At 32.3% G+C, this 19,149-nt stretch overlaps 1 protein-coding gene across 1 annotated transcript; it reads left to right on the plus strand.

The window, feature by feature from the left end:
- The first annotated feature begins 15,115 nt into the window (after positions 1 to 15,115).
- On the plus strand, positions 15,116 to 18,490 carry LOC111369386 (probable serine/threonine-protein kinase PBL11). The gene is made up of 5 exons (XM_022990881.1): positions 15,116 to 15,721; positions 16,206 to 16,341; positions 16,427 to 16,569; positions 16,676 to 16,799; positions 17,638 to 18,490. The coding sequence occupies exons 1-5, from the start codon at positions 15,383 to 15,385 to the stop codon at positions 18,036 to 18,038; spliced, it is 1,143 nt and encodes a 380-aa protein (XP_022846649.1). The 5' UTR covers positions 15,116 to 15,382; the 3' UTR covers positions 18,039 to 18,490.
- The last annotated feature ends 659 nt before the right edge of the window (positions 18,491 to 19,149 follow it).

The following is a 19,149-nucleotide window of genomic DNA, read 5'->3' on the forward strand; positions in this document are numbered from 1 at the left end:
TACCAACCAAGTTTGTATGGGTACCAAAAATCAAGACTTGAATTTTTCTTGTAGGAACCAAAGAAAGCTAAAAAAATGGTTCTTAGATAGCGGTTATTCAAAGCATATGACCGGAGATCGATCCTTGCTATCAAATTTTGAAGAGAAGAATGGAGGACATGTAACTTTCAGAGACAATGCAAAATGTAAAATTATTGGTATTGGAAACATTGATAATCACTCATCACCTTCAATTGAAAATATTCTTCTTGTTGATAACCTCAAACATAATTTACTAAGTATTAATCAATTATGTGATAAAAAGTTATAACATAAAATTCGATTATTGAAAACGCCTTATTAAGAACGCTACATTTAAAGAAGTAATTTTCATAGGAAGCCGAAGTAAAGATGTTTATATTATAAACATTGATTTTGAAAATAACGAAAATTGTTTACTTAGCATGAAAGAAGAATAATGGCTATGGCATAGAAGGCTTGGGCATATAAGCATGGATCTTCTTTCAAAAATTTCTAAAAATTATTTTGTAAAAAGTTTGCCAAATTTGGAATTTGAAAAAGATAAAATTTGTGATGCTTGCCAATTTGGAAAACAAATAAAAAATTCTTTGAAATCTAAACTTTATGCTTCAATTACAAAACATTTACAACTTCTCCATATGGATCTTTTTGGATCTTCTAAGACGGCTAGCTTAGACGGTAAATATTACGCCTTTGTTATAGTTGACGATTTTTCAAGATTTACTTAGGTTATGTTTTTAAACTTAAAAGAAGAGGCTTTGAAAGTTTTTAAACATTTTTGTAAGAAAGTTGAAAATAAAAAAGGTTATTCTAATACAACAATTAGAAGTGACCATGGTGGAGAATTTGATAATGTTAGTTTTGATGATTTTTGTAAAGAACATGGATATGAACTAACTTTTCGGTTCCTAGAACACCTCAACAAAATGGTGTAATAAGAAGGAAGAATCGCAAATTGCAAGAAATGGCTCAGACTACTTTGCCTAAGTAATTTTGGGCCGAGGCCATCAATACCATTTGCTACGGCATTAATAAAATTTTTAGTAAGCAAAAAGAAAACTAAAACACCTTACGAACTATGAAAAAATAGAATTCCAGATATTAGTTATTTCAAAGTTTTTGGATGTAAATGTTTTATTTTAAATACAAAAGACAATTTAGGAAAAATCGACTCCAAATCCGATGTTGAAATTTTTCTAGGATATTCATCGACTAGCAAAACTTATAGAATTTTTAACAAACGAACCCTAGTTGTTGAAGAATCCATGCATATTACTTTTGACGAGACAAACTCTTTTGATCGAGAGAAAGGTAGTGATAATGATGTAGATTTGAAAGCTCCTTTTGATCAAATGAAAATTCAAGACCAAAATAAGGAGGCACCAAATGAAGAAGAGAGTAAATCGGATGATCAAGAAAATGAAGAAAGACAAACTGAAGAACAAAGTGATCCTCCATTACCAAAGGAATGGATATTTGTTCCATCTCATCCAAATGAACTTATTATTGGTGATCCATCGAGAGGTATTATTAATAGAACTTCTTATAAAAATCATCTCAGTAGTTGTGCACTTATTTCTCAAATCAAACAAAAAAATTTCAAAGAAGTTGAGTTTGATGAGTTTTGGATTCTAGCAATGTAAGAAGAATTAAATCAATTTGAAAGAAATCACATTTGGGATTTAGTCGCCAGACCAAACCATCCAACCGTTATTGGTATCAAATGGGTTTTTAGAAACAAGAAAGATGAAAATTGAATTATTGTGTATAGCAAAGCTAGATTAGTAGCTCAATGTTACAATCAAGAAGAATGTATCGATTTTGAAGAAACATTTGCACTCGTAACAAGACCAGAATCCATTCGCATGCTTCTTGCATTTGCATGTTTTAAAAATTTTACACTTTATCAAAGGATGTTAAAAGCACATTCTTAAATGGTTTTATTCAAGAAGAAATATTTGTTGAGCAACCTCTCAATTTTAAAGATCACAAGTATTTGGATTATGTTTTTAAACTAAGAAAAGTTCTTCACGGTTTAAAACAAGCTCCAAGAGCTCGGTACGAACGTTTGAGCAAATTTCTTCTTTCAAACGATTTTTCGATTGGAAAAGCGGATACTACTCTTTTTGTAAAAACTCATAAGGAGGATTTGCTTATTGTTCAAATTTCTGTTGATGATATTATTTTCAGCACAACAAATGCTAGTCTTTGTGAAAATTTCCAAATTGTATGAGTAAGGAATTTGAAATGAGCATGATGAGTGAATTAAAATTCTTTCTTGATCTTCAAATTAAACAAACTAAAGAAGAAATCTTCATAAATAAAAATAAATACATATTAGACATGCTTGATATGCATGACATCAAATCTATGAACACACCAATGAGCTCATCCCAAAAGCTTGACAAAGATGATCAAGGCACATCCGTGGACGTCACTAAATATCGAGGTATGATCAAATCCCTAGTAGACTCGATATTATATTTAGTGTTTGCTTATGTGCTTGATTTCAATCAAATCCTAAGGAATCTCACATACATGCAGTAAAAAGAATTTTTCGATATTTAAGTGAAACTAGAACCTTAGGACTTTAGTATTCCAAAGGTACACACGTTGATTTAATTAGTTTTTCAAATGCCAATTTGGCCGGATGTAGTGTCGATCATAAAAGTACTAGCGAAAATTGTCACTTTCTAAGCTTTGTGCTTGTGTCTTGGTCTAGCAAAAAACAAAATTCCTTTGCACTATCCATCGCCGAGGCGAAATACATTTCGGCCGCAAGTTATTGTGCCCAAACTCTTTGTGATTATCATTTGTCTTATGATCATGTACCGATTTTGTGTGATAACACAAGTGCCATACACTTATCTAAAAATCCTGTCTTACATTCACGAACTAAACATATTGAAATTCGGCACTACTTTCTTCGTAATCATGTACAAAAGGGAAGTATCACATTAGAATTTATCAAAATCGAGGACCAACTAGCCGATATTTTCACCAAACCTCTAGCGCATGATCAATTTTCTTATATTAGAAGAGGTTTAGGTATTATTGATGAGTTTGATATAAATGGCTAAGATTAATTCTTTTAACTGTCTGGTAGAATAGTCTGTACCGGACAAGTCCAAACGGACTGCTTGGCACAAGCGTCCAATTTGGCAGAGAATTTTAAACTCTTCTTTATCGGACGTCCGATAGAATATACCAGACGTCTGATAGAATATACCGGAGATCCGGTACACTGTGAAATCAGATTTTTAAATTGCGAACGGACGCTATTTTCTCTCTTTTTTTTCTTCCTCTTCGCAAATCCTCCTCTATATCCCATTCGACCTCCGTCATTTCCACACTTTAATCCTTCAATTGCACACCAAATCAATTGACCCTCTTCCTCAACATCATTTTCTACTTCACATACTTGAATTTCCTCCATTTTTCCCCAATTTCGAAGCCCTAGACCCATTAGCCTCTAATTTCGTCAATTCTCACAATGGCGGGATCAAAGCGGGTGGGAAAGAGAACTAAAACAATGGAAATACCGCTTCCACAACCATCTTTCGATGGAGAAACGAATTTAGAGCCTAAAGTGCCGGTAAATCCATTTGAAAAGTCACTCACTCTAATCGGTAAGAATGTAGTTTTTGCCGATTTCACTATTGAAGCACCTACATTTCACATAGAATAATTTTTTGAAAATATGGGTTGGATATTTGTTTGCACTTTAGAAAAACATGCCTATCCCCCGCTCATGAAAGAATTTTATCACAAAATGGTTATCACACCTCGGTCGAATGAAATTTCTTGTTTAATTAAGAATGTGCATGTCACAGTCACCAAAAACTTAATCCGTGATATCCTTGAACTTGATGGATGTGATACGAAATTTTTTATTCATAAAGCTCATCCGACATTCGAAGGATACTCCCCGACCGATGCTTGTCGTCGTGTAACGGGAAAAGATTTTGAAAATATTACGAAAATTCGTGCAAATTAACTCACTCTTCAATGAAAGTTTTATAAAATATTATTGTGCATGTCATTCTACCTAGGAAGGGCCATCGGGATGAAGTGAACTACTTTGATCTTTTTATACTAGATTTATTCCTAGTTGGTCGAAAATTAGATTTCCCGACCGTTGCCGTTGGTTTCATGAAACTCATACACACCTTACGATATGCAAAGGCATTACCTTACGGCATGTTACTTACAAGAATTTTTAAACACTTTGACGTTCCATTGCATGATGAGACCTTTGTTAAACTCCGTCCTACCGATACTATTAACATACAAACACTCAAACGCATGAAAATCACTAAATCGCACGGTCAATGGATGGCTCAAACAAAAGGGTTCAACCCCACTTCGAGACCCTCTACTGTGGCTTTTGAAGAATAAGATGAAGAAGAGGTGGAGGATACTCCACATATTCCTAGTGCTCCATCCGACATTCCCAGGTGAAGTGCTTCACGTCTTCGAGTGGTGGTTTCACATTTATCGAGAACGATTATAATCTTCTAAATGGACGGATAGATTCTCTTACGACTACCGTTGATGGCCTTCGTGGGATGTTTCATCATATTCAAGATCAACAAGCTCGAATTCAAGCTCAGCAAGATGCCATTCTACCACAACAGGCAAAGACGCAGGCTCGACAAAATGAGTTTTATGCATAGTTTTTTGTCCACTTTCCTCCTCCACCGCCTCCAGCTCCTTAGGCCTATCTAACTTTTGTTATCTTTTCACTTCAACTATTAACTCATTTAATGTCTTTACTATGGATTTTGAATGTTACCTTCTATTGCACTTAGTCTAATTACATTGGTTGCCTTCTTTATCCATTTTATATGTCGTTATTTTTGCTTATGCCAAAAGGGAAAAGTAATATTGGATGATTTTACATATCGATAGGATGAATATACGTCCAAAACTTAGGGAGAATATGATTATGCATATCGATAGGGGAAATTATGTCCAACTATATATACTTCTCATCTCTTTTTAAAATTGTTTTTATTGCAAATCATCATGTTTGTTATAATCAAAAAGGGGGAAATTGTTGACCTATAGTTGACTTCTTGTTTTGATTATCACAAACAAATCACATTTATTTCTAACAAGTTTACTTGAGTGTTGATAGACAACAAGCAAACCAAACTTTGAAGAGGTAAAGCAACGATCAAAAGAAAATCAACATGGTGGAAAAGTCTAAGTATGGCATGCACATCAAGACAAAGAGCCATATTGAAGATAATAGACTTAAAATTTTTAATCTCATATAGAAAGGTAATATTCTTCAATAGTTTGGCAATATATCGTAAAAAAGGCTCGAGCGTCGACTTTATACGCAAAAATATATTATTTCACCAAAACACTTGCAAAATATTTTTTCAAGATAATGGATTCAATCTTATTCCATGAAATGAAAATTATCTTGAAAAATCATATATAAATATTTTTCAAAGCATTACCTTTATCAAAAGACCGAAGAAAATTGGTTTCTACTGTGGTGGACGTCTAGTAGGTCTAGCCGACATTCGGTAGAAAAAATGGTAAATTTTTTTAACCGTTCTAACATCTGAAAAACAACGGCTAGTGGACCGTCCGATACAATAGCGGACATCATGTCCACTTTGTTCGGTAGGATAGCTTTTTGGTCGTTTCATTGCTATAGATACCTCTTCATTTTCTCATTTGCACCAACCCTTCTTTGAGCATTAAGTGAGGCTTTCATTGATTTCAACTACTCTTTTAATTCTTTAAAAGATCAAATTATTTACATTTTGAAAAACTCTTGAGTGAACAAAATTATTTTAAATATTTCATCTCAAGTTTTTCAAAGTAACATTTGAGCCATACTTATTGCAATCTATTGAAGTGTTAAACCTACTTCTCTCTCAATACTCAATTGTAATCATTTCATTTATTAAGAGAGATGTTTTTCACTTGTAATATCTTCTTCTCTTATTTTCGATTGTGGGTCGTGTTGAAATCCTAGAAAGCTCAACGTTGCAAAAGGATCGGTGCTCCTTGATTGTAAGTCACCGAAAGTTTTATAGAAGGTTGGATTACACCATAAGTCAATTACATTTAATGAAAAATGCCTTGCTCGTGACAGAGAGTTTGGTAACAAGGGACGTAGATCGTGATTGGATCAAACCTCCATAACACATCGTTTGCATCTTCTATCCCTTTCTCTTGTTATTTGTTCACGAAATATTTTCTTTCGATTTAAATCACCGCGAGTGTATAAGTAATAAAGTGGATCAATTGAGTCCAAGTATCGTCCCACACAGATTGATTCGTTTGATTTTACCTAACTTGGCCTTAATCGAAACTAATTTGTCAAACGTCAATTGTAGTGACTTAAATTAACCTTACTTGGACTAAATATGAAAATATTTATGATTTGAATGAATTAAAATGCAAAGTGAATGTGTTGATTGCAAGTTGGTGTGCTCAATGAATATAAAAGCGCACTAGGATCATGAATCCCCAAGCAATGCTCAATTTAACCTTAATTTCACACTTTGACAACACGATGACATTTTGAAGAATCAATACTCCTAAATCTATCCAACACTTTCTCTCGAGATGAATTGAACATATTCTCATACACTATCAGCCTATATCTATATGACAGATGCAAATATATAAGAATATATATAGTTTTGTGAGTACTTAGAAATTCACACAAAGTATAGAGGTATATTTCTATCATCTATCGGACCCTACGATGATTTATACCTTGTCGAATTTATTCATTTTCTTTCGAATAATGAAACAAATCACCAAAACTCACACAATTACGGACCCATAATTATGGAAACAATTAAATGCATATAAATCATTTAAAACAATCAATACGTGTTTTTGTGTCAAAATACAGAACAAAGAATTAAATATCACATTACAAGGTTCATCGATCTCCTAATATAGATTTTTCTAGCCTAGCAAGATGGGAAGAAGAACACAACAACAAGAATCAAGAAAAAACATCACTCAATCGCCCTTTGATTTGAAATCTTGAATCTTGGAATGAATCCTCTCGTTCTTGTCTTCTTTTTTCTCTTTAAATCCTCTCAAAATAATGTATAATGTGTGGTGTCTATTTTTTGACGTCCCTAGGGCTTTAACAGACTCCCGTGATTTGTTTCCATAAGAGTTTTAATCAGAAAAGGAAACCAGAAAATTTTCGCTGCGATTGAGCCCAGGCAAAACCCGAGCTGTCGCCCAGGCCAACATTTTCTTCTCGGTAATAAGAAAAACATATGCGGTGATCGCCTGGTTTTTATAACTGGGCTGTCGCCCAGGCAAAATCTCTTCCATATGTTGCATTTTAGCCCCCCCAAAATCGATTTTCGATTCTTTCAGCCCTTTTTCTTGCAATTTCAACTTTTTGACTTTCATTTGCATCCAATTAAACCCGCAACATCTTTAATCTTCATTTTGTGATCCGAATCAACTATTGAAATATTGCAATTTAGTCCTCATACTTTGAATTTTCTTGCTTTTTGGCTCTTTTTCGTTTCTTTTCTCTTTAATTTCACCACATTCATCAATATAGTCCTACAAAACATAATTACATAGAATTAAGCAATAATTCAAACTCTTTGATCATAATTAAATCATATTTGTGAACTAAATAAGTGTGTAAAAACACACTTATCATTAACTTTCAAAGCTATCTTGCTTGTTCTTTATCTTATTTGTAAATTAGCACTTATTTTTGAAAAAGATTTAAATAATCAATTCACCCCCTCTTGGTTAGTCGTTCTTTGACAATGTTGGTGAATTTAGATCACAAGCATTCAATGATTATTGCACGTCAATTTGGATTGTAATGAACATTCAATTGCATATGTCCATTCACAAAATGGTTTAGTGAAATCGTTTATTAAACATCTATAACTTATAGTTAAACCATTACTTATGAAACAAAACTCACATCTTCTATTTGGGGTCATGTCATATTACATGCTGCATCGTTGGTTCGTATAAGACCAACTACCTATTATCAATATTCACCTTTACAATTTGCATTTGATCATAAACCTAATATTTATCACCTAAAAATTTTTTGTTGTGATGTTCAAGTCCCAGTTTCACTCCAACAACGTACTAAAATAGGTCATCAACAAAGAATTGGAATTTATATAGGTTTTAATTACCATCTATTATTAGGAATCTTGAACTTTTAATGGGTGATTTATTTATTGCACGTTTTGCATATTGTCATTTTGATGAAATGACTTTTCCAACTTTGAGAGAAGAAGAGCTACATCCTGAAAAATAAATTAAAGTTTATTGAAATGAAACGACTCCATCTCACTTTGATCCCCGTAACAATCAATGTGGGCAAAATGTTGAAAAAATAATTCATTTGCAAAGGATTGCAAATCAATTACCTGATATATTTGTTAACACAAGAAAAGTGATAAAGTCATATATTCCAATAGAAAATATTTCAACAAAATTTGATATCCCTATAAGACAATCTGTTTTAGCAAATGAATATCAAATACGTCAGAAGCGTGGTTAACCAATTGGTTCAAAAGATCATGTACTCGAAAAAGAAAAGTATAAGAGAAAAATCAAACAAAAATTTCGGAAGAAGTAATATTAGAGAAAGATTAATCAATCAAATATTGAAAATATGATTTCTAAACAACCATAAGTGTCCGAAAATAATGAAATTTCAATGAATTATATATTATTTCATAAATCATGGGAATGAAATAATTTTATTATAGACAATATTTTAGTTTTCAACATGGCTCTTGATATTTGCAAAATGAGGATCCTGAACCATGGTCAGTTAAAGACTGTCAAAATAGAAATGATTGGCCAAAATGAAAAGAGGTCATACATACGGAATTGAATTCCTTAAAGAAACAAAAAAGTGTTCATACCTATAGTTCAAATACCTGAAAATATAATCCCTATAGGATACAAATGAGTTTTTGTGCGAAAGAGAAATGAAATAACGAAATTAAATGATATAAAGTCTGACTAGTAACTCAAGATTTCTCACAAAAACTTGAAATTGATTTTGAGAAAATATATTCTCCCATAATGGACACCATCACTTTTAGACTTTTAATTAGTTTGATTGTGTCACAAAAACTTGATATGCGTCTTATGGATGTAGTAACTGCATATTTGTATGATTCACTTGGTAATGACATATACATGAAAGTCCCCGAAGGACTTAAAGTACTGGGAACAAATGATATATGCTCGAAAATCATGTTTTCAATTAAATTGCAAAGATTATTGTATGAATCAAAACAATTCGGACGCATGTAGTATAATCGCGTTAGCGGATATTTATTAAATGATGGTTATAAAAATGATGATGTCTATCCATATATTTTCATAAAGAGAACAAATATGGATTTGCAATTGTTGCAGGTTACGTTAATGATTTAACTTTAATTGGAACTCATGAAAACCTTAACAAAACTGCTAATTATTTAAAAAATGAATTTGAAATAAAAGATTTGGGAAAACCCAAATTCTATCTTGGGTTGCAAATTGGACATTTTACATAAAAATTATTTATTTCATCAATCTACATATACAAAAAAATTTTTAAAACACTTTTATATGAATAATGAATATCTATTAGCATCACTTATGATTATTCAATCACTTGATGTGAAAAAGATTCATTTTGTCCACTTGAAAATGGAAAAAAGGTCATTGGTCCTGAAATATCATAACTTAGTGCAATTGAAGTATCAACTTATCTTGCAAATTGCAATGGACTCGACATAGCTTTTTTTGTAAATTTCCTTGCAAGATATAACTCTACACAAATTCAAAGACATTGGAATGATATTAAATATATTTTTCTTTACCTAAAGGATATTATTAATTTGGGATTATTTTATTCTCAAAAGTCGATATTCGCTTTAACGGGATGTGCAAATGCACGTTATCTTTTTGACACACATAAAGTTAAATCACTAACGGGATATGTGTTTACAGGTAGAGGAATAGCTATTTCTTGGAGATTTGTGAAGCAATTATCGACAGTAAAATTCTCAAATCATTTGTAAATTATTGTATCCATGAAGCAGGTTGAAAATATATATGGTTGACAATCATCATGCGAGTTAATTTTAACAAATGATAGTCTAAAAATTTTGTATGAATACAATACAACTTGTATTGCACAACTCAAATGAGACTATTTTAAAGGTGATAGGACGAAATATATTTCTCCAAATTTCTTTCATTCACACGAGCTTCAAAAGAATGGCGACATCGATGTCTAATAAATTTGTTCAAGCGACAATGTGACCAATTTATTCACAAAATCATTGCTTCATGAGATTGGAATGTGTTGACTTAAAGATTTTCAGTTATTAACATTAGGACGAATATTTGTACTTTTTTTTTCTTCACTTAGGTTTTATTCCACGGGATTTTCCTAACAAAATTTTAATGCGGTTGCATATATTTTTAACACTCCAAAATAACTTAATTCTTTTTTCTTTGTTTGATTTTTTGCCCTATTGAATTTTTATCAAATAAAGTTTTAACGAGGTATATATTTTGTAGTGTGTCATTTAAAGGGAAGTTTTATAAATGGTAAATTTATTAGTAAATGATAATTGTACTTCTAGAGCCCTAGAAATTATTATCATTTATCACTGATTCTTTCATATAAATATAAACCTTTGATTCCTAATAAAAAACACAAGAAGTCTATTGATTTTTACTCTCTATTATCTTTCTCTCTTTTCGTAACAAATTAAGCCCCTGTTTGACCCCCATTATTTAAAAATGAAAATGGGGGAATAGTATTTTTTATAAAAATGAGTGATTGACAAAGAAGGAAATTTTTTTGATTTACATGTAATATTATTTTATGAAGATTGTGTGACTGAAAATAGGAGAAAGAAAAATGAAATATAATCTAATTGAATTTAATGGGGATCAAACGGAGGTTAAATATATTTAAAAAGTGGATTGACTGCTATAATTTACGACATTTGCTTTCAACTTGATTTGAAAGACTGCGAAATTTTCTGTTATGGATTCATTAATGGACCCAAAGGCCCAATGGGCCTAGAGGCTTATTATTCGGTAATTGGTGCATGGGAAAATTACCCCAAACTGTAGTTTTTAAAATTTGAATATCAAAAATCAGATCATAAAGATTTTTTCACAAAAATCAGGTATTATTTAATAACACTCATTTCTCTCTCTCTACCCTAAAATCTGCACATAAAGAGGAAAAGCTTAGCGAAGGCAAAGCCAACCACCGCTCCAGAGAATACCTTTCGTCCTTCGGACCCCATCCCCGCCATATCCTCAATAATTCACGCCAACACTAATTTTAACATCATTTTTATGATTGGAATTTTCACAATCATTTCAGGTTCTTGAGATCCTGTGAGCCATATTGGGGTGCTTTTACAATATTTAATTAGAGGTAGTTGCAATGAAATTGGAGCTTTTGGTTTATATTCAGGGCCTAATAGTGCCGTTCTTCTTTTGATGCATCCACGTAAATGGGCTGCAGTTCTAAAAACAAATGGGCCTCTGGTTGCAAGAGTCAACAGGATTATCAAATAAGTATGTCATTAAAGTATTTATTTTTTGAGATAGTAGAACAAAAAATTGATTCATTGCAGTCTATGCCCCTATTTGATTCTCTTTAGTTTAATTTAGGGTCTGTTTGATTGCAAAAATAAAATTAAATTATCTAGAAAATGAATTTTAAGGAATTGAATTGTCTAAAAATTGTTTTCCTAGGAATTGTAATTATTGTGTTTGATTGATATAATTTTTCATGTTAAAAATGTTGAAATAAAAATGTTTTTAGTGTTTGTTTGATTTTGTTTTACATGAAAATTATCAATTAAAGGGATAGAATTTACTGGTATTAGAGATGAAATTTGTTCTTATGCCCAAAAAAATTCAAAAAAATTAAAAATTAAAAATCATCTATCTTTTGGTGTTCGTTTGGTTTTGTTTTATATGGAAATTATCAATTAAATGTAATTTTTTTTTTACAATAATTCTTAGAATTTGTTTCCATGGCAAGAAAAAAAATCGAAAAAATGTTACAGTAATTAGGAATTCCAATTCTCACCATTTTGGTGAGAATTGCAATTTCTTAAATTCATAGAAATTGGCTTATGTGGCACCAAAGATAGAAATTCAATTCTAGGCAAAACAAGGTTAAATTGAAGGGTGGAATTCCAATTCCAATTTCCATGGAATTCCACCTCCAATCAAACACTACATTAATTTATTTTTTATACGCATTTTTAACCACACACTTGCACAATAAAATATTCTACAAATAAACCGAAAAAATTTCTTTATTTTTTAATTACACATTCTCCAAAAATAAGAGCAGATTGTGTGTGTGTGTGTGTATATATATATATATATATTCCTAAATTCTTTTTTGAATAAATATCGATAAGATTTCAGTTAAAACGTATTGTCTATTATATTATCAATCAACATATTTATCCCTTTAAATTATTGCAAAGTTGTGAATTTAATAAATTTGAGTTTAACTAAATTATCTAACTATTAAATTCCCAACAAGCATTGACTCTTCCTGATAAGGAGGTGATCCAATTGCACCTTCTAGTACAATTACCTTGTTACGACTGATTAATCAGTAGACAACACAGAGTTCTTATAAATTACTAGATTATGAGAAATTTGCCGGGTAGTCCCCTACTTATTTACTTTGTAACAACTTCATCTTCATCTTACATATCTCAACGTTTGGTGTGGGCACAGTTTTGAACTTTCTTAATCACGTGAGTATTAACTCATGTTTGGTGTAGATTAAAATTGTGTTAAAATTTAAAGTTAAAGTCAATAATTTATTTTAATCGCACATTTTGTAGAATCGACAATTTTTTTAACGACGGATTAAATCTAATTTTATCAAAATTTACTAAAATGTGATTTTAATCTACACTAAACCAGAACTTAAATTGTAGTGACAATTGAAGACTTATGTTTTTCCAGCCTATAATAATTACTCAAATCTATTCATGTCACTGGTTGTCTTTTCACATTAACTACGCTTTTAAGTTCCGATTTAGATTCGAGTGTATAGAGAATTGGGATTCATGCATTGTTGAAAGATTTTAAGAGAATAGTAACTTGTCGGTGTAAGCATTATAGTAAATAAATAAAAAAAGATGGAAGCAAAAAAGAAAATGCACGTTTTTATAATCTCGTTGTTTAGGGAATTATATTATAGTAAAAAAACAGCTCATACAAAGCGTAAAAAAATTTTATTTGTTTATTAAATTTAATAAAATAATCATTGTCCAACTACCAATTTTCTTATGAATAGTAAACAAATCCATCATTGGGAAGAAAGTAATCTAAACCCAAAAACTTCCTAGAAACAAGCAAATTAAACAAGAATAAAGCTATCTAGTCAGGATTAAATATAGGAAAGCAAGAAGCAGACTGATTTGGCAGCAAATGATTGGTGTTTTTTGTTTTAATTTTTCAAACTGTTCAATCACATGTCGACACGCGTTCCACTAGTTTTTTAACCTGCATGTAGAGTATTATTGTATAATCAAAGGACAACATCATTATTAAGCACCATTAATTTTCTGTCTTTCTGTAAAAGTAATAAAAGTGTCTTGATTAGTTATCAAAAAAATTATTATCAGCAACTAAGCATCCGTTTGGCAAAAATTATAAGTTATTTATAAATATTCAAATTATAAGTTATTTTCATCACTCGATTTTATTTCTTTATGAATTCTTTTAAAACTGAGACTAAACAATGTACCATCCAATTGATGCAGCTCTGAATACCATTGATCTTATTACATTTAAAAGTGTTAAGAAACGAATTTCACGTTGATTAAAAATAAAAATATAGATCAATATGAGAGTTTGAACTATATTTCTTAAATAAATTAACATTTTAAATGAAACTACAAATTTTAGCATGACTTTAAACTACTATAATTTATGACATTTGCTTTCAACTTGATTTGAAAGACTGCCAAATTTTCTGTTATGGATTCATTAATGGACCCAAAGGCCCAATGGGCCTAGAGGCTTATTATTCGGTAATTGGTGCATGGGAAAATTACCCCAAACCGTAGTTTTTAAAATTTGAATATCAAAAATCAGATCATAAAGATTTTTTTCACAAAAATCAGGTATTATTTATTAACATTCATTTCTCTCTCTCTCTACCCTAAAATCTGTACATAAAGAGGAAAAGCTTAGCGAAGGCAAAGCGAACCACCGCTCCAGAGAATACCTTTCATCCTTCGGACCCCATCCCCGCTATGAAAATTGATGTGAAAGAAAGTGTACGAGTAAAATGGTCCTCCTCAATTCACGTCAACACTAATTTTAACGTCATTTTTATGATTGGAATTTTCACAATCATTTCAGGTCCTTGAGATCCTGCGAGCCATATTGGGGTGCTTTTACAATATTTAATTAGATATAGTTGCAATGAAATTGGAGCTTTTGGTTTATATTCAGGGCCTAATAGTGCCGTTCTTCTTTTGATGCATCCACGTAAATGGGCTGCAGTTCTAAAAACAAATGGGCCTCGGGTTGCAAGAGTCAACAGGATTATCAAATAAATATGTCATTAAAGTTTTTATTTTTTGAGATAGTAGAACAAAAAAGGGAAAATTTCATAAGTGAGAAATTAAGTATAGTATATTTCAAAATTAAGAAAACAAGTTTCAAACTTCAAAAATCAGAATTTTATTAAAATTTATTTATGATTTAATTATTTATTTAATTTAATATATTTAGATCACATATCTATACAATTTAGTCACGAATTAACAAAAATTTTATATCACAAATTATTTTACGGTCACAATTCAAAAAATTTAAATGTCACAGTTAGTTCATCGGTCACAAATCAAAAAATTAATTAGTCACAAATTAATTTTTTAATCACGACTTATCAAATTATTGGTCACAACTTATTTCTCGATCACAAATCAAAAAATTTATAGGTCATATTATTTTATGGTCACAATTCAAAATTTTTATAGGTCACAGGTTATTCATCAGTCACAAATCAAAAAATTTATAAGTCAGATTGTTCTATGTTTAATTCTAAACTGTTTCCTACTTATGAAAATTCTACTTTTCAAGCCTTTGATGAAAAAGTAAATCTGGTGCCAGTGTGGTATGCTAGTGAGGAGGCATAAGGAAGTCAAATATTAATAGTTTAAGCTTTTAGATAAGGTGTAGGTTGTTCAATAATTCTGATAATTTATATTTGCAAATTGAGTTGGCAATGGAAAAGTGCTGATAATCTGCCTGGAAGGTATGTATTTTGATTTCTCAATCTTATTTTCAAGAATGTTGGATGATGCATATAGGTGTGACTTCTAGAAATGTCAGTGGAGATGGGATAGAGTTAAGTAATTCAAGTAGCATCGGTTCATCTGCTTCAATAACCCATGCTCCTCGGACTGAGGGTGAGATCTTGCTGTCCTCCAACTTGAAAAGCTTCTCATACGGTGATCTCAAAGCAGCCACAAGGAACTTCCGTCCCGACAGCATCTTAGGGGAAGGGGGTTTTGGATCTGTTTTCAAAGGATGGATTGACAAGCATTCACTTGCAGCATCAAAGCCAGGCGTTGGGATGATGATAGCTGTTAAGAGGCTGAGACAGGATGGGGGCCAGGGTCACAAGGAATGGTTGGTATGTGCTTTCTCCTTTTTTAACTTTAGTGATTTCTCACGTTAGTTGCTCTTTTGTTTTGTACTGCATGTTGGTTTGCAGTACAGGACAAGCCTGGACAATACAATGGATGAGATTTTGGCTTATTTTTCTTCTTAATACTATGTTTAATAACTACCAAACAAGCCATTACAATATTCATTCAAGCTTGCAAAATGTGTCATTGCATATGCAGCCTGAATGTGCTTTAAAATTTGGTTATTTATCGCTTAGTTTTTCTTGATGTCCACTTTTGTAAATCATTGCAGTTAACAAATCCGGTTAATGTGGACAACGTATCTGGAATGTTAACCAAGGAACTTTATAAGTTCCGAGATATTATATAACTGGGGAAACCTTCATATCGATGTGAAGGCAAAAGTGAAATATAACATTGGAGCAGCTTGTTTTGTTACGTGCTTAAATTTCCATTTTTCATTGACAAGCTTCATTGTTTGATTTTCAGGCTGAAATCAATTATCTTGGTCAATTGCGTCATCCTAATCTTGTAAAACTGATTGGTTACTGCTTAGAGGATGACCACAGACTTTTGGTCTATGAGTTTATGCCCAAGGGTAGCATGGAGAATCATCTATTCAGGAGTGAGTTCAGTGGCTTTATTTGATTTTTCTCTGAATTTATTGCCTCCCAGAATTTAGTTCACTCAATGTTTTTGTTTTGGACCAGGAGGTTCGTTCTTCCAGCCACTATCTTGGAGCCTGCGAATGAATATTGCTCTTGGTGCTGCACGGGGACTTGCCTTTCTTCACAGTGCCGAGACGCAAGTAATATATCGGGACTTCAAAACTTCGAATATCCTGCTTGATTCTGTAAGTATTTTTAGAGGCTAACTTGGTATTGGCTCTATGGTGTCTATGGATTCCTTATACGCATAATCCTAAGACTTCCTATCAATTTTATGCTTTGAATTCACAGAACTACAATGCCAAACTTTCTGATTTTGGGTTAGCCAGGGATGGGCCAACTGGTGATAAGAGTCACGTTTCTACTAGAGTTATGGGGACTTATGGATATGCTGCTCCCGAGTATCTATCCACAGGTATATTTGACATGTTCAATTCCTCGTAAATTCATTGAAAAATATGATTATATTTTGCTTCATTATTTTGATCAATCCCTCGTGTTCTCCTGCTAAGTGTTATCCATATTTGTTATAGAGCACATATCTGTTATTATTAATAACTTTGAGTGAAATTAAAAAAAAAACGAACACACTATCCTTGTTGAAATGTTCGTGCAACACAACCCATTGTTGTTTGGAGTCAAATCTTGAACTTCCATCTTTTTTATATAAGCATTCTAAAGTGTAGAAGTAAAGGGTTATGTAAATGACATGCATCATTGAATGAAATTCATTGAAGTATGCTCTATGCACACTGAACAGGGTTACTCATAAAAAGAGGGAAACCGTAAAGTTGAGCACTCAAAAATTTCTGCATCTGATAGTCTGAAACTCATTTGGTAGGTGGTTTTAGTTGCCGGGTCAAATATCTTTTGAATCATTCAGACCGTCAGCCGTTTAGTTTCTCATCGACTACCCTTGGAGTTGCACGTGGTCATAGCGTATGGACTTTTTCTCTAATAGAAAGGGGAGCAAAATCCTTCTGAGATATGTAACTTTAGTGCTGAAACCAATAGTCAATAGATTATGTCATATGAATTATGATGCACGTGTTTCACGTGAGGCATGCAATCTTCGGACAAGAAGCATCAAATATTATTCCTGTACTGTCCCCCTACTCGTCCCTTTTCTTCATTTCTAATCACCTTGCTTGACTAATTTAAATTAATGAAAGCACTGTTTTATCATTTTGATTTGCAATGAAAGTTCAGTTGAATGATGGACAATATCTGATAAATTTCTTTCTTGCTTGAAGGTCATTTAACTTCCAAGAACGACGTATACAGCTTTGGCGTGGTTCTGCTAGAATTCTTATCTGGTAGGAAAGCAATAGACAAAAATCAGCCAGCGGGGGAACATAATCTTGTTGACTGGGCAAAACCTTACCTCACAAACAAACGAAGAATTCTTCATGTTATGGATGCCCGTCTTCAAGGCCAATATTCATTGGGTCGAGCCCTAAAGGCAGCTCATCTTGCGCTCCAGTGCCTATCCACGGATCCTAGGTCAAGGCCGAACATGGATGAGGTGGTAACTGCTTTGGAGCAGCTTCAGGAAACTTCGAAAACTGATCAAGCGGCTCACCAATCAAACCGGAAAACTCACCATAAAAATCAACCTAGTTCCCGCAAAAGCAGAGCTGGAGAAATGCAATGAGTAACGACTTACCCCAGACCGTCAGCTTCCCCTCTTGACACATAGAAAGAGGTATGACGGTGACTTCTTTGGTTTGATGGTCTACTTATTTTTTCGTTATGACCGTGTGCATGTAGCTGTGTACCATATATAACTGTATTTGAAGAGAATGTACAGTTGTTTGGCAAGGTAATTTGTAAACTACCCTCGATCTTAGTTGTCAGTTGTGACAATATTGAGTAATGAGCAGGTTTCCAGCTTATGATCTTCATGCCCTCTGGAAAATGTTCTATGGTTTTTGAGCTTAAGCTCCATTTTGTCTGAGTTTGGAAATTGTATTTTGTTTGGGAAAAAAAATGAAAAAAATTGTAAGTATGAAGTTAGTATTTGTATTTTTGTACTCGTCGAGGTTTCAAAACTTTGTTAAGACAATTAAGATTGACAGAGATGAATCATAATTTTCTTGCATCGCATGATTAAAGCTCTTTCTCTATTTATACGAAATGGATTTTGTTGTGTTGGAAAAATAATTAGTTGCAGTAATGTTTAGAACAATAAAATGCAGAAAGATAAAACTTATCGTCCGATTGAGTTTCATAACAGCACGATGTCCTAAAGTGAAATTACCCGTCGATAATTGCTGCGACTTCCGTGGACAATTACTCCCAAGACACAATGATCGTAAATCACTTGTGCAACAATCACGAATGATTTTTCTAGAACTCTCAATTGTACTTCAGAATATATGTAAAAATACGAGTATAAGAAATTCAGAATATGAAAAGGAATGATTGATGCAAGATGATTTTTCTATTTTCTTTTGTGTGTTTTTCCTAAAACGAGATATGAATTTATATAGACAAGATGGAAGTAGTAATAGTCTCCATCATGATCAGAGAGTAATGTAGAATTTTAATGACTGAGTAGTGGGTAACTGGGTATTTTAATGATTGTGAATGGGTTGTTACAAAAACAAACGGTCAGAAAATACTGATTAGTTTTACCCATTAAATAATAAAAAAATTTATTTTAGTTAGAGAAGTCCAAGAGCCCCAAGACAACAATCAAGACATTTTAATATTTGCATGAGGAGTGACTCGAACCTCTGACGTCCCACACAAATGTCACATTT

This window comes from Olea europaea, chromosome 20, assembly GCF_002742605.1.
Source record: "Olea europaea var. sylvestris chromosome 20, O_europaea_v1, whole genome shotgun sequence".
Lineage (NCBI taxonomy): Eukaryota > Viridiplantae > Streptophyta > Magnoliopsida > Lamiales > Oleaceae > Olea > Olea europaea.

Bases quoted from the DNA above. Each gene is read 5' to 3' on its own strand.
- LOC111369386 (XM_022990881.1), top strand. From the start codon at position 15,383: ATGATGCATATAGGTGTGACTTCTAGAAATGTCAGTGGAGATGGGATA. The intron at 15,722-16,205 runs GTATGTGCTTTC...TTTGATTTTCAG, and splicing joins AGGGTCACAAGGAATGGTTG to GCTGAAATCAATTATCTTGG. The intron at 16,800-17,637 runs GTATATTTGACA...TCTTGCTTGAAG, and splicing joins TCCCGAGTATCTATCCACAG to GTCATTTAACTTCCAAGAAC.